A 24032-nucleotide genomic window follows, 5' to 3' on the forward strand; every position below is an offset into this window, starting at 1 on the left:
TTCAGTTTCCATAAAAATGAAGTATCTCATGAGTTCATTCTGTTTCAAGGCAGCGGGCTTTTTATACGTAACATTTTTTTTGTATTACATCTCAGTCACCTTTCACACCAGAAATCCTGCTTCTCAGATAGAACTTGAATATTCTATAATCAATCATTAATAACTTAATCATCCCACAGGGCGCAATTAAGTCTCAGAACAATAGTAGTACCTACCACCACCATTACAATTACTGAGAACAATTCAGTGTTTTTGTGACTGTTACCAGTGCTTATGCTGAAGTCTCTATTTTGATTTTTTTCTCTTTTTGAAGTTCATGGAAACAGTTTTCTCTTAAATTTGCATATTGATAATAGTTTGTGTTCTTCATACTGAAGATTAGATTTGTGTTTATAAAATTCTTGACTATACATTCTTTCCTTGGACATTTTAAATATGTTACTGCTGTTTTTTCCCCCTCACATAAAGCATTGCCAACAGTTTGGTGATCTAATTCTCTTTAAATTGTTTTTCCCTAAGCAATCAAAGGATTTAAAATCAGTAATTTTACCATAATATATCTTGATGGTGGTTCTACTCAGGTGCATGGTGTATTGTTTTCACTACGTGATTTCAAATCTAACTCCTGTTATTTTGTGCTTTAATTGTTGTTTAAACATCTACTAGTTTGGAAGTACATTGTAATTCTAAATTTTTTAATGTGGCAAAGTGCACATAAATAACCATTTTAACCATTTTTAAGTGTACAATTAATTGGTACTAAATATATTCACCTGCTGTGTAACCACCACCACTATCATCTGCACAACTTTTTCTTCACAAACTAGAGCTGTGCCTGTTAAACAGCTTCCCATCTCTTCCTGCCCTCAGCCCTCTGTAACCATGAATTTATCTTTTATAACTGGCTATCCGTGAATTGACTATTTTAAGCAGAATCAAGTAATTGTCCTTTTGTGTCTTTACTTCACTTAGCATGTTTGTTCATCCATGTCTTAATGTCAGAATTTCCTTTTTTCTAACTTTTGGCTGATGCAAATAATGCTGCTGTGAGTATGGGTAGACAATTAGCTATTCAGGGACTTGCTTCTGATTCTTTTGAATATATAGCCAGAAGTGGACTTGCTGGATTATAGAATTCTACTTTTAATTTTTTTAGAAATTTACCATATTGTAGCATTTTACATTTCCACCATCAGTGTACTAGGGTTCCAGTTTTCTATATCCTTGCCAGCAACTTTTCTGTTTTTTTGTTTTGAAATAGTAGCCATCCTAACAAATGATCTTACTGTGGTTTTGATTTGTATTTCCCTGATGATTACTTATGTTAATCTTCTGTGCTTGTTCACTATTTGTATCTCCTTTGGAGAAATGTCAATCAAGGTCCTTTGTCCATCTTTTAGTTGTTTTGTTGTTGAGTTGTTATTTATATATAAATTTCTTTTCAGGTATATGATTTGCATATATTTTCTCCCATTCCGTGGACTTTTTGCCCTTTTTGATGCACAGAAAGCTCTAATTTTGATGAAAGCAATTTATTTTTTTCTTATTGTTACCTATGCATGTGGTTTTATTCATGATACCATTCCCAAATCCAATGTCAATGTCATTTTTCTCTGTTTTCTTAGAAGAGTTTATAGTTTTAATTCTTATGTTTATCTTTTTGGTTTGCTTTTAGTTAGTTTTTGTATATGTAAGGTTGGTAAGGTTCCAGCTCATTCTTTTGCATGTGAATATCCAATTTTCCCACCACCATTTCTTTTTTGAAAATAATTCTAGTGATTTCGTTGCTTTAATTAGAAGGCACATCACTGCTAATTTATCTTTATACTATCCTTGTATGAGCTAAATATTCTTCTGTTATACATTTTTGTAATTAGCTTTCCTGGACTTTAATAAGATGTGCTCCTGTCTTTCTAATCTCACAGACCTCCTTTTTTTATTTTCATGTATTATTTTAAAATGTGAAGATTTGCTCTTTCCCATTTTTATCTTCTGTTGTGCTTATCCTGCCAGTTGTGCTTTTGCTCCCACAAGTTTCTCTTCAGTGCAAGTCCTGGAAAAGAATCTTGGGAGATCATTTTCAAAACTTAATAGATGTTAATTTCAACCATTTAAGCTTTACTGTAGGTCTCTTTCATCATCCACCCACTTCTTGGACTGGCAAAACTTCTCTCAATTTAGTCTCTCATATTGGCCTGCCATGACTTCCTGTGAACACCTTTTGGCTCTTTTGAGGTTCTTCTGTCATTGGATCCAACATATGCCCTTTTATCACTCTTTGCTTCTTGCTACACAGGTGCTAGGTATTGTGACTCTATAGCACCCTATTTTCGTCCTTACCCATTTGTATTTTGGATTTCCTAGGAATGCCCTGTAATGTGATTGAGTTCTAAGTATTTGTGGGAATTTTGATTTTGTTATCTTGTTGCTCTGTTTTTCTGTGGGAATTTAGAATTGCCTCTGCCACCACCTTTAGAAGATTTATTAAAGGTTTATGCTTGGTCAGCTATCTTCATTATTGTCTTCTGTGTGTGTGGTAGTAGAGAGTGAACCCAGAGATGTTTTACCACTGAGCTATATCCCCAGCCCTTTTTACTTTTCTCTTGAGACAAGCTCTCACTTAGTAGCTGAGGCTGGCCTAGAACTTGCAATCCTCCTTCCTCAGCCTCCTGAGTCACTGGAAATACAGGTGTGGCCCAGCTTCAGTCATGTTCACTGATAAACTAATTTCTGGTGACACTACAGTAGGCTATCATTTCAATGTACCTAAATAAGATTGCATGACTGATGTGATCCTACAGTATGTACAGTCAGAAAAATGAGAAATTATACTCCATTATATATGGTTCATCAAAATGCATAAATGCATTCTACTGTCATATATAACTAATTAGAACAAATAAAATTTTTTGAAAAAGAAAAACTTAGAAGGAAAAATGCTTGCAGGGGTGCCTAGTACCTATTGAACACTTAGGAAGGGCTTGGTGCTTTTACACATATAATCTCTTTCAAGTCTGAAGTATTAAAAAATTCCCATTTCTCATCTGCAGATTCTGCAGTTCAGAGGTGATTACATGTCCAGTATCACACATCTAGCTAATCGTCTCAACTGAACTGGTTCTGCCTGGCTCTAAAATCCATGCACTTTCATTATATTCCCTTCCACTCCCTTCCTCTCTTTCTTTCTTTCTGAAGTAAATTTTATATACAGTAAACTGCACAAATCATAAATGTACAGCTTATGAACCACATTCACACAACACACAATTTTCACACAGATTAAAATATAGAACATTTATAATACAACAGAAAACTGTCATGTCCCTTCCATTTCATATCCTTCCAAAGGAAACTACTATTCCAGTATCTATCATATATACTAATTTTGCTGTTTGGACCAAATAGATTCATATAGTTTTGGTTTGTTTTTTGTTTTTTGTTTTTTGTTTTTAAGGGCTTTAGGAACCTATGTTTTTAGTGTAGCAACTGTTCATTCTTTTTTCATTATTGTGTAATGTTCTGTTGTATAACTATCTCAATTTTAGTTATTCTACTGTCAATAAATAATTGTATTAAAAGAAATGTACTTAATAGGTGTAAATCCTTCTAGGAAAGTGAAGTCGATTTTCCTTTTTTTGGCTTTTTTAAGGAATTTCTAAGTCACTTGAAGTTTTTCCATTAAGTAAGGAGGGTGATCTGTCTGGGAGAGTTCACTTATTCATAGATAGATATTACAAAGCACAAATGAGTTTTTTCTCAAACTGATTCTGAAAACTTCAGAAAATTTCCCAAAAGTTTTCGTTGTTGTTGTTGTTGTGTTTTTTGGTTTTTTTGGCACAGGGGTACCAGTGATCGAACTCAAGGGCTCTCAACCACTGAGCCACATCCCCAGCCCTTTTTTGTATTTTATTTAGAGACAGGGTCACACTGAGTTTCTTAGCACCTCACTTTTGCCAAGGCTGTATTTGAACACGCAATCCTCCTGCCTCAGCCTCCTGAGCCATTCACATTAAGGCATGTACCACAGTGCTCTTGTCTGCCTAATTACAGACTGAGTGTAGTGACTCTTTAGTCTTAGTAATTTATGTGTCTGTGATGACCATATCCCATTTGACCTAGAATTGAGAAAAAAATTTTTTTCCATTTTGGGGGCCAAATCCGGGGCCTTGCACATGCTAGGCAAGTGCTCTACTACTGAACTACACCCCAGGTTAAGAAATAATTTTCCATTTTGTGATGCTGTGGCAGAATGAGTTAGGTAATTCATTATGAATAGAAATTTATTGCCTTGCAGTTCCAGAAATCGTAACGTCTAAGATCTAGGGTTCAACATCTAGTTAGGGCCTTCCTACTGAAGATCACATCGTAAAAGGGCAAGAGAGTAAACCCACATCCCCAGCCCTTTATATGATGGTATTAACATCTATTTGTAACGGCTATTTTTCAAGCCTTCATGACTTAAAACACTTTCCATTAGACCCCACCTCCTAACTCTCTTGCTTTGGAGAATTACATTCTGGGACATATCCAAATCATTAGGAAATTCTAAACTAATTCAGGTGTCCAGAATAGAGAAGGAATATTTACAGAGTATTAATATTTACAAATATGTATTGAGTGTTTGCATTAGCTAAAGCTACAGTTTACAACTAAACTTTCAAGGCCATTTTAGAACAGTTTTTTAAAAATATTTTATTAGTGTCTTATACATAATTGGAAGAACAGGAGTTTTGTTTTTAGTAGTACATAGAATGGTTGTTTCTAGGTGAAAACCAATTAGATAATTATAAATTCTACTATAAACACATATACATATTCTAGGGAATGGGGGAAATTTGGGGATGGTCTTTACTTTTCTACAGTATTTGGAGATAGTTGACACCTAACATTTTACATTTAAATAAATTTCAGTTCTAAGTATAAAGCCATCATGTTAAGTTCTCTGTATGGCCATATTTAAGGAAATATTTGTGCTGTGGAGGTTTTCTCTAAATGAGGGCAACAAAATTGCCTACTTGATCAGTGTTAAAATTTAAAACTATGAAGTTAATGGCTTCAGTGGTTTGTATGTCATATATTTACATGACAGGCAAACGTGGGATTTTTTAAAAAATTTTTAATGTATTTTGGTTGTTGATGGGCCTTCATTTTATTTATTTATATGTAGTGCTGAGAATCAAACCCACTGCCTCACACATGCTAGACAAGTACTCCACCACTGAGCCACAACCTAGCCCCTCTTTTTTCCTTATAAATAAGACATAAATAGTGCTTTCCCCAAGGGTCATATTATTCTAGTGGGAGAAAAAAACAAATTACTTAGTGGCTTACTTTAAACTTGTCTATGGTGGAAATGGCTAAAAACAGTAGTCAATTTGAGATACTTTGTATACCTGTGAACATTTAATAGGTTTTCCATTTGTTTCACTCTCTTCTTGTTTTGAAGCTGTGTAATATGATAGGCCCTAAGTGGAAGTGGCTATTGAGCACTTAAAATGTGGATAGTACAAGGAACTGTAATGTAAAATATTTTCCTATTAAGCACAGCTTTTGTTTTGGTAGGACTGCATTTTGCTTTGTTGAAATATTAACATCTGAATTAAGATATGATGTGTCAGCGTAAGAGTAAATTTTGAATTCTTAACATGGTGGAAATATAAAATATCACAGTTTAATACTTTTTCTATTTTAGTGGAATAAATAAAATACATTAATTTCCCAGATTTTGTTTTACTGTTTTTTGTTTTTGTTTTTGTTTTGTTTTGTTTTGTTTTGTTTTTTGCTTTATTGGTTGGTTTGGTTTGGGTTGGGTTGGGTTGGTTTGGTTTGGTTTGGTTTGGTTTGGTTTGGTTTGGTTTGGTTTGGTTTGGTTTGGTTTGGTTTTTGTTGATACCAGGGATTGAACCCAGGGGTGCTTAACCATTGAGCCACATGCCCAGCTCTTTCTATTTTTTTATTTTGAGACAGGGTCTAAGTTCCTGAGGCTCTCTTTGAACTTGTAATTCTCCTGCCTCAGCCTCCCAAACTGCTGGGATTGCAGTCATGTGGCACCAAACCTGGCTCCTTTGTTTTTTGTTGTTGTTCATTTGGTTGGTTGGTTTTTTCCCCATTGTTTATTTTTTTTTTTTGACTGGTTCCTAGTTTTATATTTATGGCAGAACTAGTTTGGGGTAGAAGTATTATACCCATCAACAAATAAGATAATTATTGGATCTCACACTACAATATTTTGTTCTATGGGCAGATGTGCCTGTTCAAACTAATTTTAATACAATTCAGTTTAGAAGGTTAAAAGTGGGGAAGATGACTTTTGTGGTTAAGAATCTAAAGATACTAAAAGCTGGTATGGTTAAATGCTTAAAAAAAAACTGAGGTCAGAGAGGAGATTCTGAGGACTTGGAGGGGGCAGTCTCTAAATGGTATAGTGAGCTGAGCACAGTGACACATGTCTGTAATCACAGCAGTTGAGGCTGAGGCAGGAGGATCACAAGTTCAAGGCCAGCCTCAGGAATTTAAGGAGACCATCAGTAACTCGGTAAGACCTATCTCAAAATAAAAAGAACCGGGATGTAGCTCAGTGGTAAAGTGCCTGTGGGTTAAATTCTTAGTACAAACAAAAATAACAAATGGTATGGTCATGTCAGAAAAGATACCATAATTTTCCAAGTTCCTCATCCCCAGGTGAGTATTAATAGGTATTTTGTAATGCTATGGCTATTTAAGAGATCTAAAGATCTAATAAATACCTCTTATCATAAACATCTTTATTGAGATATCATTTACAAACCATAAAATTTATTCATTTAGAATGCATAATTCAAAGGGTGTGTTAATGGAGTTGTACAGCCATCATTTTCATAACCCCCCCAAAAAGCCTCATACACATAAGTAGTTTGTTCATCGATCCCTTTCCTCTTCCCAACCTTGGGCAACCACTAAATAGTTTTTTGTTTCCACTGATTTACCAGTTCTGGACATTTCATATAAATGGAATCATGCAATATATGGTCTTTCACGTGGCATATTGTTTTCAAGATCCAACCACAGTGTAGCACAAACTAGGACTACTTTCCTTTTTGTTGCTGAATAATATTCTATCCCTTGGGTAGCTGTCCTTTACAATTCATTTGACAGTTGATGGACATTTGTGTTGATTTCACTTGTTGTCTGTTATGCATAATGCTATAAACATTCAATTACCAAGTTTTTGTGTAAACATTCACTTATATTAAATTCTTCAGAGTGGAATAGAGAATAGAGACATTAACTATAAAATAGGTGTACTTTAAACTGTAAGTTCATATTTTCCATTTTAGAAACAGATTCATAATGCTGAGGTACTCACCAGTAGATATTTTTTAAGTGCCAGATTGTAAATTCTCATGAATGAGAAAACAACTAAAATGTCAGCCTGAGTTAATGACATTTGCTGAAGCACTATAATGTCAGTGCAGCAAAATTAAAGATGTGAACCACTTTTTAATGTTGTATTAGAATTTTGTTTCAGTTAGTTGAAGCTTGGTGATCATTCATATTAACAAATGGGCATTTTGACTCATTCTACATTTTTGTTTTGGGCCCTTCCTCCCTAGTTTTCCTTAATATCAAGTTGATATTCTTTCTGTGAGCCTTATACCACTACTACTTTTCCTAAACTATAGCCTAGGCAAGTAATTTTCAAATTTTGAGCTGTGGCAGTTGAAGCTAGCTAAATATTTATTAATGGAGTTCTTTAGAAGGTGCTAAAAATAATTATCATAGTCTTACTTGGGGGTGGGGTGGGAAGGTGTTTGGGAATGTTAAGGGACAGGGAAAGATTGACTGACTAGTATGCAAGACCTAAAGATAAAAACACAAGAAGAGATGAGAATGAGTTTGTTGGGAATGTATTAGTAAACTTGGAAGCCTTTTGTGTGTTTGTCTTAAGGCTTGATTTTTCAGTTATAGGTTTAAAGTCAAAGAGTGATAAAACTGCCATGGCTAGTTAGTATGTATAGATATATACCAAATTATATTCACCAATACTGTTAAAAGGATAAGGACCAGAATGATTCATTTGAAACTGACTAATAACATTTTTGGTGTCTTAACAATTACCCAGGCTTTTTTGTTAACTCAACCTGACCTTGCCTCCACTGTAAGGTTGAAACCAGCATTGGAGGAGAGTAAAGAATGTCATCAGTGAGGGCATTATGGCAGAGAGGGGAGACAGAGACCAAGAATGGGCAGGAGGAGAAAAGATGGAGAAGGATAGTAGTCAGATCAAGAGGTAGGAATGGAAACACTAAAGAATAGAAAAGGAGAAGGGGAGAAAGGAATATGGGTATAAATCATTGTAGAATCTTGAGTATCATCATTTCAGTATTTGAATATGCTTAGTTAGATCTGCAACAGAACCTTAGCAGAATTGAGTTTAACTGTGGAAAGAAGTGAACAAGAAAAAGGGAATTTAAAAAATAAGCTTGTTCAATCATTTTTTAAGGCCAACACTAACAATTGTTTAATTTTTCAACATAGTAATTATAATATTTAAGTTATATACCTGTGGGGCACCGTTCTGTTTTGCATATATTGGTTCATTTAATCCTTATCACATCTTTATAAGCTGATATTATTTCTCCTGTTTTAAACATACAGAAACTGAGCCAAAGAGAATAAGTACTGCCTAGACTTGTCAGATAAAAAAGCCAAGATTCCACTCAGTCTGACTACTGTGCTACAACTGGCTTCATCACTTCTACCTCACCCCTCAATAATTTGTATATATATTTCAGTACAAATTTGTCTTTGTTTTGAAACTGTAACATTCCCTGACAATAGTTGTACATCTGCTAACTTAACAAACTAAATACTTTAAAAATCAGCTTTGTTTTGTTTTTGAGATATTTGCAAAATTTTTATTACTGTTCCTTTTGTTAAATCAACTAGGTATTGGAACACAAAAATGGACAGTACATGATCCCTGTCCCTAGTAAACTGGATTTCAGTTTTCAGTTGTTTGATTGTACTGCAGTACTGCTGGTGTGAATTCTTTGGCTTTAAGCCAGATTTACAGATTTGTGCTGGTGAATGTTGCCTTCAGAGTATGCTCACCTTTAAAAACCATACCAACTAGTAATATTTCTATTACTCAAAACTTCAGGACTTCCTTTAAGCCACACAACAAAGTCAGCCTTTCATACAAAAGGTGGTAGTAATATCTGGTTTGATCACCATCTTTAATCATCCTTAAAATTAAAGCCTCACATGGACATTCATTCACCCAAGTATTTATCTAAAAAGGTGTTTTGTTTTGTTTTGTTTTGTTTTGTTTCTACAGCCCTGATGGAGTAAAATGTGTACAGGCCGCAAAGGAGGAAAGTGAATAGAGTTAGTGGATTTCACCAGGAACTTTGGAAGAATGTTGGGTATTAGTGTTGCACTAGAGGAGGATGAGGCTTGAGCCCTATTTAGAGGGAACAGAAAGACTTTTGTGAGCAGTGTGGATAAATAAACCAGAAATCTTTCCTGAAGATCATTGCTTTGCTCCCTAGATACTTAAATTTTAAATTATGTATAGTATAGAACTTTAGAATCATTAGTACTCACTCTCTGTCCTTTGAGACTATCTTTAAAGGAAAAAGAGTTTCAAAGTTTTGTTGATGTTGAGGCTTAGAGTAGCACTGCTACAAAATGTTTGAAGGGGATGGAGCTATGATTAGGAATTTTGTGGGAGTTTATGAAGAAAAATTCATTGGAAACTTTTATAAGTACCTTTTTGGAAACTAAAATTCTGGATCATCTGGCAGTTAAGGAAATTTAAGCATTAAATTCACTCTTATTTGACTTTTGACTTGGGCTTCTGTTGCTTCACTCTTGATGCAAAGAGTTTTAGCATGTTGAAGGTTGAATTTGCTATTCTGTTATTTAGAATACTTTAATATCAATGCCTTATATGTATATCATGCACAGCAAACATTGAACAGCAGTCAGACAGTGCTAGAAAATGGGAACACAAATAACAGTCCGTGTTTAAGCTGCTTCTAGACAGTTAATCTTATAAACATTCTCAATTTTTCCTATCTTTTCCATGTTAAAATTTTAATTTAGAAAGGGGAAATAAGTTTAAAGTCCATGTTGAAATTATTAAGCCTATTTAAGGTAGCATTATTTCTGGTTATTGAGAGTAGTTATTAATCACCTTTCTGTCACTGTGGTGAAATCTCTGAGGCAGTTAACTTAAAAGGAGAAAGGGTTTGTTTTGGCTCATATTTCTGGAGGCTTCATTCCAATATCAAGTGATCTCATTGCTTTGGGATTCTGTAGGAGGCCGCACATGAAGTCAAAGCAAACTGTTCACTTTATGACAGAAAGCAAAGAGAAAGAGACCAGGATCCCATAATCCTCCCAGTGACCAAAGAAGCTTCCACTAGGTCCCCACCTCTTAAAAGTACATAGCACCTCCCAGTAGTGCTACTCTGAGGACCAAGCCTTACATGGACTTTTGGGTAGCACTCAATATATAACAGGAACCAAATTCATTTCATTTTAGGTCTGTTTTAAAGATTAATACTACAGAAAAAGAGCTTTTTGAAGGCATTTTTATTTACTTATCTGCAAAACTATAGAAAGTTCCTTTCAGATCCAGAATCCAGTGGTTAAATTCCATGTCTGTTTTAAAAAGCTCTCAGAAGACAAGGATCTCTTTGTTAATTACCCAAATTATGTGGTAAAATTATACCTCTATTTCCCCACTTCCCCTTTGGCATTATTTCTATATAATGATTGACACCCCCTTCCACCCAAGGTAACAGTGAGACCCAGATCTTCATCTCTTGAAAAATATAGACCTAAATCTTGACATTTAGAAAATACCTTTCTTGTGTATAATCTTATTTTATTTATTTAGGTATTGGGGATTTAACACAGGGGTATTTTATTACTGAGCTACATCCTTAGTTGTTCTTATTTTTTTATTTTGACAACGGGGTCTTGCAAAGTTGCTGAGGCTGGCCTTGAACCTGGAATTCTTTTGTCCCAGCTCTCCAGCTGGGATTACAGGCATGTACTACCACGCCCAGCTCTTGTGTGTAGTCTTAAAATATATTTCGAGCATAAAGTATGTCTAATTTCTGGGTTAGTAATTACTTGGTGTTTGGTTTATTGCTAACATTTTGGGTAAATTTTTTTTCAAAATTTATATTTCTCTTAAATGCAAATCAAAACTACACTAAGATTCCATCTCACCCCAATTAGAGTGGCAATTATCAAGAATGCAAGCAACAATAGGTGTTGGAGAGGATGTAGGGGAAAAGGTACACTCATACATTGCTGATGGGGCTGCAAATTAGTGCAGCCACTCTGGAAAGCAGTGTGGAGATTCCTTAGAAAACTTGGAATGGAACCACCATTTGACCCAGCTATCCCACTCCTTGGCCTATACCCAAAGGACTTAAAATCAGCATACTACAGAGATACAGCCACATCAATATTCATAGCTGCTCAATTCACAATAGCCAGATTGTGGAACCAACCTAGATGTCCTTCAATTGATGAATACATAAAGAAACTGTGGTATATATATATATACACACAATGGAATATTACTCAGCTATAAAGAATAATAAAATTATGGCATTTGCAGGCAAATGGGTGAAATTGGAGAATATCATGCTAAGTGAGATAAGCCAATCTCAAAAATCCAAAAGATGAATGATCTCACTGATAAGCGGATGATGACACATAATGGGGGGTGGGAGGGGGGCAAGAATGGAGGGAGGGACTCTGTAGAGGGAAAAGAGGGGTGGGGGGAAGGGAAAAAATAACAGAATGAATCAAACATCATTACCCTATGTGAATGTATGATTATGCTAATGGTATACTGTTACTCTATGTACAAACAGAAACATCCCATTTGTTTACAATAAAAATAAATTAAAATAAATAAATATAAGATTTAGGAGAACATTTTACAAAACTGGTATTCTCTGTACCAATGGTCTATTAAAAATAACAAATTTAGTTAATAAATTATTAAATTATTTAATATTTTATAATTAGATAAAATAATCTGTCAGAAGTTTAAAAAATTGTGTTACACTCCACACTGAGAGTTAAATATATTTCTAAAAGACAATAAGGAGAGCCTAGTTTATTTGAAGGTTGATAATATGGGATATAAACACGTTTTGCCATTTTTGCACAAAAGAGGATTAAAAGTTCTCTTGACTTGTTTAATTCATGTTTCAGATGTAATGTTAAATTAGGTTAACTGATTCATATGAACTAAAAGATGATATATGATAATTTTATAAAATAATATTTAAGAAAGATTAAAGATTAATTTAAAAAATAAAATACCTTATCTAATTTTTATCAAGAGCCAAAAAAAAATTTATATTTCTCTTAGTCATTGTCTTGGTAGTGCTGTTATTGTACTTATATCCCAAAGACCTTAAGTTATCCAAAAAAATAAATTGCTACTTTCTGGATATCCACTTAACAAAGTTTCTAATCTGTTGGTTTATATTACATGCTTATACCCTGGTTTTTAGCTGTTTTTACTACAATGAAATAATAAAGATACTAGGTAGCCAGTTTGAGTTCAGAAATCTTTTCTGAGGGTACCTTTTCTGCCCTTCAAACAAGAATCTTTTTCTCTTATGCCTTTTGCTGTTCTACCTGCAAACCAAGTAAAACACATTATATCAATGGATAACTAATTCTGTTTAATGAATAACATGATTAAAGCTCTCACATTGGAGCTGCGAATATAACTCAGTGGTGGAGCTCCTGCTTAGCATGTGTAAGGCTCTAGGTTTAGTCCTCAGCACCAAAAAAAAACCTCTTTCATCAGTCTTTTCATAGACCAGTGTACAATTCATAGTATTAACAATGTATTCTTTCCTTGCATACCTTCCCCCTTATAAAGTAGAGGATTTTTCTAAAATCTATCTTAAATCATCAAATTTTTCTCTTTTCTGCAGATAATATCACCTACTGCATTATTTTTGGCTGCAAAAGTGGAAGAACAGGCTCGAAAACTTGAACATGTTATCAAAGTAGCACATGCTTGTCTTCATCCTCTTGAGCCACTGCTGGATACAAAATGTGATGTATGTTAAAAAATGTGTTTGGGGCTTTTCTTTAGAAGCTTGAGACTTGTTTTAGGGCTGGGGAGATAGCTCAGTCGGTAGAGTGCTTGCCTTGCAAGCACAAGGCCCTGGGTTTGATCCCCAGCACCAAAAAAAAAAAAAAAAAAATTGTTTTAAATAATGAAAAGAAGTTTGATACTTTTTCATATTTTAGTATTTAAAAAAAATAAAATTAGTGTAGACTTCCAAATGCTGCTTATTTTTTATTGCCACTGAGGAATATAATACCAGGAAACCATCTGACAGAAACATTTCAGATATGTTCCTGAATTTGGATGTCATTCTGAATTGTATAAAGCTTTGATTCAAAGTACTTTCAAGTTTTTCACATGTTGTCTATCCTCACAGCAAACCTGTGAATTATGTAAGAGGGTAAGTCATTCATAAGTGTCCTTGACCAGAAGATAAAGAACTCTTATGTTGTTAGCAGATAAAGATAGAGGAAAGCTCTGATTTACCTCTAGAACAGAAATTAGTCTTTTTAAAGAATTGTTCCTGCCAGGTGTGGTGGCACATGCCTGTAATCCCAGTGACTTGGGAGACAGAAGCAGGAGGATCATAAGTTCAAAGCCAGCCTCAGCAACTTAGCTGAGACTGTGTCTCAAAATATTTTTTAAAAGGCTGGGTGCAGTGGTAATTCCAGTGGCTTGGAAGGCTAAGGCAGAAGAATCTTGAGTTCAAAACCAGCCTCAACAAAAGTGAGCCACAGGGCTGGGGATATAGCTCAGTTGGTTGAGTGTGTGCCTCGCAAGCACAAGGCCCTGGGTTCAAATCCCCAGTACCACAAAAAAAAACAGGAGAAAAAAAAAAAAAAGTGAACCACTAAGCAATTCAGTGATACCATGTTTCTTAATGAATAAAAAACAGGGCTGGGGGTGTTACTGGATTGAGTGCTCCTAAATTCAATTCCCAATACACCTCCCTCCCCCCGCAAAATTAAAAAGGTCCGGGACGTTGCTCAATGGTTAAGTGCCCGAGTTCAATTCCCCAGTACCGAGAGAGAGAGAGAGCTGTTCCTTATAATAAAATGGAAGCTGGGATTGTGGGCCTTTAATTTTTCTAGCATTTTTATTATAGGTGAGTTATTTAATGAGAAACCTTTACTCACTGAATAACTAATGAATTACATTAATTCAGTTTAATTTAGATTGTTTCAAGTCCAGATTAAGCTCTGATAGAGGTATATCTGATTTTATTAACAACAAACTTTATCATAAATGTTGACTTTAATGGAATAAAATATTAATATACCTATTAAATAGTAAGGAATTTGTGTTTATTCAAAGATAGTTCGTATAGTTTCCATTACCTTTACAAACTCAGAATTATTTCTAGTGAATGCTTGATAGTATTGCTCAAATACTAGAAATCCATGTTTTAAAAATTATCTCAAATAACCTTTCAGAATGGGGCATAAATAAAATTAAGTGTACTTTCTTATCACCCAAGTCAGTTGTCATGATCTAAGAATGATGTGGCAGAAAGTTCTCTTACTCTTTTTTTTTTTTTTTTTGCAATGGAGAGTGCTTTCTTGATATTTAGGGAGAAGGTTCTCTGACAATTGTGTCTCCATGGGTATAACATACATTATTTTCATATTTTATATCTGAATTCTTTTAATCTAGAGATTTGATATTTTGTTTTGATTTTACATTTCCTAGAGAGGAAATGTTGGTTCTAAAAATTGACTTACTTCGACTTTAAAGGAATTATCACATAAAGTGTCCTAAGTTTCTTCAAATGCAGGTTTGAGTTTGATGTTCTTATTTAGCTTGTTGCTTCTGTTCTAAATGTGTCTTGAAGCTGTAATGCCTAGGTAAAAGTTTGACTAAAGGTACTGTATAGATCTCTTCTCTGTTAACCTATGTATTATTAAGGATGTTTTTTGTTTTGTTTTTTTCTTGGTGTTTTTTGTTGTTTTTGTTGTTTTGCCTTGTACACTTTGTAAACTGGAAAGTGATTCAGTTTAGACTTGTTACAAAAAAAATGGGTATTCTCTGTCACCCTTGATTTATTTTTCCCATATTTGCAAACTACAGTTGTTCTTTTGTAATTGATCTATAATTCTCATGAGATGTAAAATTTAAGTAGTCTAATAGTATTTTTTATCTTAAGTATTTCAATATTTTTATCTGCCAGGCTTACCTTCAGCAGACTCAAGAACTGGTTTTACTTGAAACCATAATGCTACAAACACTAGGTATGTACTAATGTCAGTTGTTTTGTGTTCTTCAGTGCAATATTTTAAATTAAAGATTTCTATAATTTTATTGAAGAAAGTTATTTTAAAACACGACTGTATTGTCCAGTCTGGTGTGCTGGCACACACTTGTCATCCCAGCTTGGGGAGGGACCTATAATCCCAGAATAAGAGTCTGAGGACAGAGGATTGCAAATTTAAGGCTAGCCTGGGCAATGTAGCAAGATCCTATCTCAAAAATTTTTAAAGTACTGGAGACATAGCTTAGTAGTAGAGTGCTTGCCTGGCATGCACAAGGCCCTAAGTTCAGTCTCTAGTACCACACAAAAGTATTGCCTGATAATAAGGAAACCGTTTTTCAAAAATTTAATTCCGTTTGACATAATTTTAATTAAATGGTAAACATAGCTAACCATAGTATTCCTTAGGTTTTCAGATATGTGAAGCATGATACTTCACTATGGATTTGCCCTGGAGGGTCTTCTAGGATAATTGCATATGATGGTGATATATACGAACATACATGGCAGTCCTTACTCTTCCAGTGCTTATAGTCAATATTTAATTACTATATCACATTAAAAGTGACGTGATATAGTAATTAAATGTTCATTCTTTTTAAAAAGTTAAATCTTTGTAAGGTTTATTTACTCTCATTTTTTTTTTTTTTTTTTTTTTTTTTTCACTTCACTAAGGAAATTGAGTCCTAAAAAGGTTATGACTTGATCTGGGGTTGTGGCTCAGTGGTAGAGGACTTGCCTAGCATGTATGAGGCACTGGGTTCAGTCCTCAGCACCACATAAAAATTAATTAATTAGCTAATTAATTAAAGGTATTGTGCCCATCACCAACTAAAAAATATATATTAAACCAAAAAGTTTGACTTGTTTAAAGTCATGTATTCTTATGGAAGAACCTAGTAGCAATGTGGTAGGGCAATTTTGGACTTAAGGGGGGGAATAATCTAAGTTTAAATCTGTAGGCATTTGACTTGCTTTGTAAACTTGGGCAAAGTTCCTGTAACTGCTACACCTTCATTCTATGGTTGTGTGTTACATTACAAATTTGTCGTTTTTATTTTATTTATAAATTCCCAGACATTGAATAGAAATATAAGTCATAGCTATCCATCATGGCATATTCTTCTTAGTATAAAACAAATTTGTTTGAAATGGCATATAACTCATATTTGTTATTTAAAGATACAAGTTTGGATGTTGATACCTTCAAGTATAATGATTTGGCATCTTATTGTGTTATACACATTTACATAAATTTATGGGTAGTTATAAACACTTACGCAATAAAATTTAAAATGAAAAATTAGAAAGTATTGTAAGCTACTATAAAGTTACTTTATTATATGAAGGTATCGTATAGGGTGTAGGGGTGTAGCTCAGTGGTAGGGTACTTACCCAGAATGCACAAAGCCATGTGTTATATCCCCAGCACCATAAAAAAATTTTTTTTTAAATATCTTTTTTAGTTGTAGATGAACACAATACCTTTATTTTATTTATTTATTTTTATGTGGTGCTGGTGATCAAACCCAGTGCCTCACATATACTAGGCAAACACTCTACCACTGAGCTACAACCCCAGCCCCCATAAAGAAAAATTGTAAAAGTCATTGTGTAACATGTATTATTCATGACACATTCTTAAGCATGGAGAATGAATAGCATTATTTCAAGGGAATAAAGTATTATTTTGCATATTTAATTATAGTAGATATATAAATAAAAACCTAAAACAACTTTAAAATATTTTAATCAAGATTGTCCATTTGTTTGACTTTTATTCACTCATAGCTTTGAAGATACTAGATTTAACCTTCCTTCTTTATAAAAGTATAAACCCTACCATACATAAGGATTGAACAAGGGAAGCTGTTTAACATTTTATCTTTAGTTTTAGAAATTGTGATTTAAAGAATTATAAGACTTACATGGTTTGCTTGCTGTGTGATTTTAATTATTAGTGAAGTGTTATAAGTGAGCTGGTTGAAACCCTTCACTGTAACACATAGTAAAGATTAAGGATTGTATCATTTAAAAGTTCATTTCTACCACTGTTGCCCAACATTTACATTTATGAGAAATGATCTTTTCACCTTTTGAAACAAAGATAGTACTTTTGTTGGGGGTGAGGGTGGTACTGGGGATTGAGTCTAGGGGCACTTAACCACTGAGCCATATCCCTGGCCTTTTATTTTTTATTTGAGACAGGGTCTTGCTAAATTGCTGAGGCTAGTCAGAAACTTGTGATCCTCCTGCCTCATCCTGACAGAGTCTCTGGGATTACAGACATGCACCACTGATCCTAGCATCCAAAAACAATACTAAAATTGAATTCCCTGCTTAAATTACCATCTTAGTAATTGTCACTCGCCATGATTTTGTTTTTAACTTGAGGATAATCCCAAGTTATGATAATTTAAAATTTTGAATAAAATTATCCTTAGTCCTGAAATAACTTATCTATTGAGACATTGAGGAGAAATTAATTACTTCTCATTTGTGGAGTTGTAATGAGCATGTCAGTGATGAGAAACTTTAATTTTGTCTTTAGATTTCTTTTAAACATGGACAAATGTATTATATATTTACAGTTGTAATGATGCCATTTCTGAGGCAAGTATTGGTAGTGGTATAAGTGGTTGGGAAAAAAAGTGCTTATCATTTCAGGTTTTGAGATCACCATTGAACACCCACACACAGATGTGGTGAAATGTACCCAGTTAGTAAGAGGTAAGTGATCTTTGAAATTTTTAAGATAAGTATTAATGCTTTTTATCATCTATGATTGGTTTGAATGTTAATTCGTTCTTCTAGCCTTCTGTTGTGTTTAATTAAAATGAGGTAAAAGTCATTTTGAAGCATTATTTTTTAGCATTCTACATCTACCTATTTACGCTTTCGTGGTTCAGCCACGAAATTTAATACTGTGGTTCAGTATTAACTTCCTTTAAACTTAGATGAATTTTTGTTCATTAAAAAATTAGAGGACTTCCAAATATTAGGAATCCTCTCCCCCGTCGGCTCTGCCAGTGCCATTTCAGTTAATATTCGAGATGTACACTATTAGTACGTAGGTGCAGAAAATAATGTCTAATTCATTTCAAATTTTCATTGGCTTCTTGAGAAGTGATTAAGAATTCTGAGACCAATCTCAAATCCTTCTGATAAAATTTTTGTCTGTTAGCAGATTTGTCATTTTTGGAAGTGGTTTGCCCATATTCATTTAAACAAATTGATATAATCCATTTGTTGAAGTTTTTTAGCATTACTAAAAGTGTTTTCTTTGTGTCTAATGGGGAAATCGTTATAAAGCATGATGCATAAATACAGTTTGTGGTATGCGTGTTAGACCTTTTTTAAATGGGAATAGGAAGTTTTTATATTATTTGCTCTACTCTGAGTAAAGCATGTAGTATAACATTTTTCTACTCCTGTTAATAAATCCTATATATCTGTTCTTGTAGTCTTAGAAATACTTTTTTACACAGTTGCATGTTGTGCTGCCTCTTCTTTCCTGTGTCCCGTTTGTTATATACTCACAGCAACCACTTGGGACCTTTAGTGTGCTTTTTCCTCTTCTTTTTTGAAAAGGAAACTTTGCTATTTCAATATTTTACCCACAGCCTTTTTTAGGTTTATTCTAAACACGATGAGTAAGATTTTTGAAGGCCTTGTTTTTGTTTTTAGTATCTACCTAAATAGTCTTACCTCGTATTCATTCTAAATTGAATTTATTTTATGCCTAGATAGCATTTCATTATGTTAATGGCTGCATTAAAAAGAAAAACAAGCCTGTAATCTGATATGTCCTTGTGGAAGAAGACTTATAAAAAATCACATTTTTTTAAACTTAATAGCATATGTTATCACTAGACCACTTTGTAAACTAGAATGTAGTTAATTAGGTTCCTATTCTTCATGATTATACAAATACATTTTATAGTATATTCTCATCCCCAATATTAGAGTATAGTACAGAATTATATAAATAAATAATTGTAGAGATGTTGAATTAAGGGGAAAAAAGCTTAGTTTTGTTTTCCTGAAACCTTGAAAGAGTAAGGTAAGCTTTATAAGAATAATAGAGAATTATAAAATCTGCTCTAAGTCAAGAGCCTAATGAAACTACCTTAAAGATACTAGTTAAAGGAATATATTATGGTATGTTTTTTAAAATTACTTATGTATAGTAATAACTCAGTAGAAAATAAAACTGGGTTTTATATCATTCTTAAAAGCTACAAATTTGATATGTCATCTAAAACGACGTTTAAATCTGATTTTTTTTGTTGTTGTTGTTAATGTTAAAACATGACATCCTTAAATTTTACAAACCATACATATATGTTCAACTTCATTTTGTCTGACTAACCTAGTTTATCTCTTGCTCCATTTAAAAAATGTTTTTCCACGTTTGGTGTGTCTCTCTCTCTGAGCTTTGTTACAACTCTCAGCTAACAAGAACATTTCCCCTTCATTCTTATTTGTTGCATAGTGACTGTTTATAGATTATTTAATTTACATACATTCCTAGGTGAAAACTGCTATGGCAATTTAAAATTATTTTTCCATTTCCATATGTTTTTATTCTTTTGGCGGGAGGGGTAGATAAATTTGATTCTGTAAAGTCCTTTTCTTCCCCACTGGAGATGAGAGAGTTGATTTTATACTACTTTGCTACAAAATTGGCTATTGTCATTTTACAGGGACCTTTCACTTCTGTGATTTCTCCTTCCCTCCCCACCAGGAAAGAATGACATACTTAAGTCACACTGCCTCCAAGACATCTGATGCTTTGACACTCTTCCTTAGCACAACTCTGCCAAACCCAAATCCCTTTTGTAAAACCCTTATGTTGATGATCCACATGGGGCAGCAGGGATTACAGGTGCCATGAATAAAAAACAGGAGGGGGGGAAGGAATTTGAGGCCTGTTAGAGAGGGGGGAGTTCAGGTGAACTGATCCTAAATGAGCAGTGATTATGAATGTAATTGGGGGGAAATAGGGAAACTATAGCAAGGGCATTCCTGCTGTGAAGAATACCAGGCAGAAGGGGAGGGTAAACTGTTTTCAGTGTCTTTAAAAGCTAGCTAAAAAATTGTTTTTCTGTTGGGGATTAGTGTGAAGCATCCTGATTCCTCCCAGAGTTCTCATATCTTTTCTAAATGTTACCTTTAATTGGATTTTTTAATTAAAAAAAATAAATACAGTGAAGCTTCCTGTATCTACACCCTTAGGATATTTCTTGGTTGTTTATTCTGCTGATGCTTAATAGCATGATTAAAAAACTGAGCAGTTTATGCTCTTGAGTTTGGGGGGGTGGGGGCTTGTTTTGTTTTGTTTTGTTTTGTTTTGTTTTGATGGAAGTATTTAAGCCAACTTAAATATGATGACTGAGGATTAAGTCTGGCAGGCAACTCTTTGTATTTTGTATTAGACTTCAAAAATCTTTTCTTCTTCTTCTTCTTCTTTTTTTTTTTTTTTAAATCCAGGAGAATGCTTTATTTCAACTTTTAGCTGACTAGATGCTTAACTTAGTAACAAGTTTAGCCCTTGTAACTGGCTAGCTAAAAGCAAATCGGCTTGTTTCTCAGATCTTTGGGGGATAGCAAGAAACATTTGAGTGAATGTTGTTGAAGATTTTCAGTAGTATAGAAAATGATGGCGCTCTTGTGATATTTGTAAGTAGTAAGTAAAATTTACTTTTTGTGTACAAATCTTTGAAGTTTTGTTGTGTTGAGAACTTTTTGATGGTAGCATGTTAAAGCTGATAGTATTGTCTTTTCTTTTTTTCTTTTCTTACAGCAAGCAAGGATTTGGCACAGACATCCTATTTCATGGCTACCAACAGGTTGTTATCCTGACCCTCTTTGTTGCACTGTTGTAGCACACTATAGCTTCCTTTAATGCAGGGCCCCCTCAATGTGTCTCTTACCCTTGTTGCAACAGGAGACTGGACCATCTACTGTGGTGGTACCTTCCTGTTTGCTTTGCGGTGTATTGTACAAGGGACTTTGGGCACAGAGGGGTTAAATGCACAATGTGAAGTGTAGTGGTGCTTTCTGATGACATATTCTCGATTTGTGAGTGCATAAGTCTAAAATTGGTAGCCTGAATAGCAGCTAAAGATTACAAAGAGCTAAACTTAACGTAGAAATTCGAGCAACTTGGTAAGTATAAAGCTATTTCTAGTTTACAATTATAGTTAAATGACAATTTTTTTTAAATTTCACATTGATCCACTCTTAATTTTAAAATAATTGTTAAAGTTTTTTTTTTAATAAATAAAATTTATATAACTTGGGGGTTTTTCCAGTTAATACTCACAAATAGTAAATTAGAAGTGGTCAAGTCCAATCAGTGCCTGAATTTACATAAATAGAATTTTTACTTATTAAAAATATAGCTTCCTTTTCAGTTTATATAAAGTAATAAATGGTGTTTGTGGCTAATCAGTGAACATTTCATAAATTCTGAAACTGAACTGGAAGAGTAATGTATAATTCTGTTCTGGATTGATATTAAAAATATGAATTTGTCTTCTAAGTGGGCTGTTGGGGGAAAAGGGACCAAATCAGCTCTATGTGATTCTTAGTTTCTTGTGACACTGATAAATTTTACTTAAAATTTTCTGAGATATATGTTATTGGGATTTGACCTCTATTCCTAGGAAATCTGAGGGAAAAGTAGACTTAAATTTAAAACTTTGGTCAGAAAGGCATATAACATGCCCAATTTTTGGTATATAGGAGAAGGAGAAAGGTAGTATTTTTGTAGTGTTTAACATTGAGCCATGAAATTGTTTGACAAAAGGTAAGTTCTCTGGGACTTTGCTGAAAAGAGCACAGATTTACAAAGATAAGTGTTAAATTCTCTTTACTAGACAATTGTCTTTTAAGCTACATCAAATGATATAATTAATCCTTGATTATAATATGACATTGAAATTATTTAGTTTGCTTTTACAATTAGTCATCTTTTTTCTTTACATTTTTGCCATGACATTACAAAAGAAAAATGCTGCAAAGGTTTAAAATGTCATTTGTGCCTAGTGATTATTGCAAATATGTTATCTTCCCCTTCTTTTTTAAAATACTTCGAATTTAGATATAAAAACATTTCAAAAAATTATTAGCATTGATAAAATATTAATATGCTATGGAGAGTGAGGAGGGAAGCATTTCATAATCTATAGGTTTTTATAAGAATTTTATTGCTATTAGCTTTTAATTTCATAAAATAAGGTTATATATTCTAGATTTACAGAAGAAAACCTCTAATTTTATTTTTGCTTTACTCTTACTGGTAAATGTTTTTCTTTGTTTTACATATGTAAATTTCTATGGCTCTCCGTTTGCAAACCTGCTCTACAACAGTCTACATCTTACGACCTTCTGTCTTCAGTACAAACCAACAGTGATAGCATGTGTATGCATTCATTTGGCTTGCAAATGGTCCAATTGGGAGATTCCTGTGTCAACTGATGGAAAGCATTGGTGGGAATATGTGGATCCTACAGTTACTTTAGAATTACTAGATGGTAAGTAAAGGGAAAAAAACTTTTTTACATTAAAAATATTTTTTCACTTTTTTATTGTGGAAAAATTCCATTTCTGTGTAGATTTTTATAATAGTAAATTTCTATATACCCATTAGCCACCTGAACATTTATTGATTCTGGGCAATCCAACACTTACCACAGTTATCCTGATGCTAATCCCAAATATTTCATTTATTAATATTTGTATTTCAGACATTACAGACTTTAGAAACAATTCCATTTTAGTAATTGGATAATAGCATTTAAAGGTATAATTACATCATCAAATGAACAGGTTGAAAATAAGGATTCATTAGCCTAATGGAAAAATACAATGTATATTAACCATCAATGAACATATAAAGCTATTTCAGGACTTTTCTAAGGAGTGTGATTTTAAATGCTGTAGGTTGATGGGATAAGAATACCTATTTAAGGTACACTAATTTTGTTTCAATGTGTAAACTGGGACTAAGGGAATAAAAGTGGGTTTATAGATCCAGATCTGTTTTTCTTAATTTAATTTGTATATGTCCAGGAGTTGAATCCCCAGCACCACCCAAAAAAGGTGTGAACTCAAGGCTGGGTGTGAGCTTGTATAAGATGTTAAGCAATAAGCTAGAGGCATTTTTCAGGGTAACATTCCTTGCTCTATAGTGCCATTGTTGTTGTGCATTATTGAACATAAATAGACAAGGAAAAATTGGGCATATGAGTGTTAGCAGAATCCTAGGCTAGAGGAAGCTTGCCTCTGAGGCCCAACAAATTAGGTCATCACTGACTAGAAAAACTGAAGGGAAAAAAGTAATGGTGAAAATCAGGAAAGGAACTTTAATTAATGTGACCATTTTGAGGCAAAGCAAGATAAGTGTCTCGACCCTTTCTTTCCAAGGAGCTGACAATCACTTTGAGATTTTATAGAAATGAGGGCAAGAGTTGTAGGTTTCATAGCTGCAGGGTTTATACAGCTGCCAAAGCAGCTGATTGATCTTGATCAGGCATTGTCTGGTCCATCATATCTCAGGAATGATAGGCAGGTTCAGAAAATTGCTGTTCCTTAGGAGTTAGTTTTGAGTCATCAAGGTGTTTATAAATCGAGATCTATTTTTCTTGAAATTCAAGGTGATGCTGAACATAG

General features: G+C 33.7%; 1 protein-coding gene across 8 annotated transcripts in view; it reads left to right on the forward strand.

Moving 5' to 3' along the window:
• The window catches only part of CCNT2 (cyclin T2), a 38349-nt gene that overhangs the window by 6169 nt on the left and 8148 nt on the right, over positions 1-24032 (forward strand). For 3 of the 8 annotated variants that reach the window (XM_079135642.1, XM_079135643.1, XM_079135644.1), the window contains exons 3-7: positions 12966-13094; positions 15273-15333; positions 18021-18083; positions 21160-21205; positions 22731-22894. In XM_079135642.1, the coding sequence (XP_078991768.1) occupies positions 12966-13094; positions 15273-15333; positions 18021-18083; positions 21160-21205; positions 22731-22894 (463 nt within the window). The other 5 variants (XR_013763075.1, XM_079135646.1, XM_079135648.1 and 2 more) reach the window with 5 other exon arrangements.

This window comes from Sciurus vulgaris (genome assembly GCF_902686455.1).
Source record: "Sciurus vulgaris genome assembly, chromosome: 3".
In the NCBI taxonomy this organism is placed as follows: domain Eukaryota; kingdom Metazoa; phylum Chordata; class Mammalia; order Rodentia; family Sciuridae; genus Sciurus; species Sciurus vulgaris.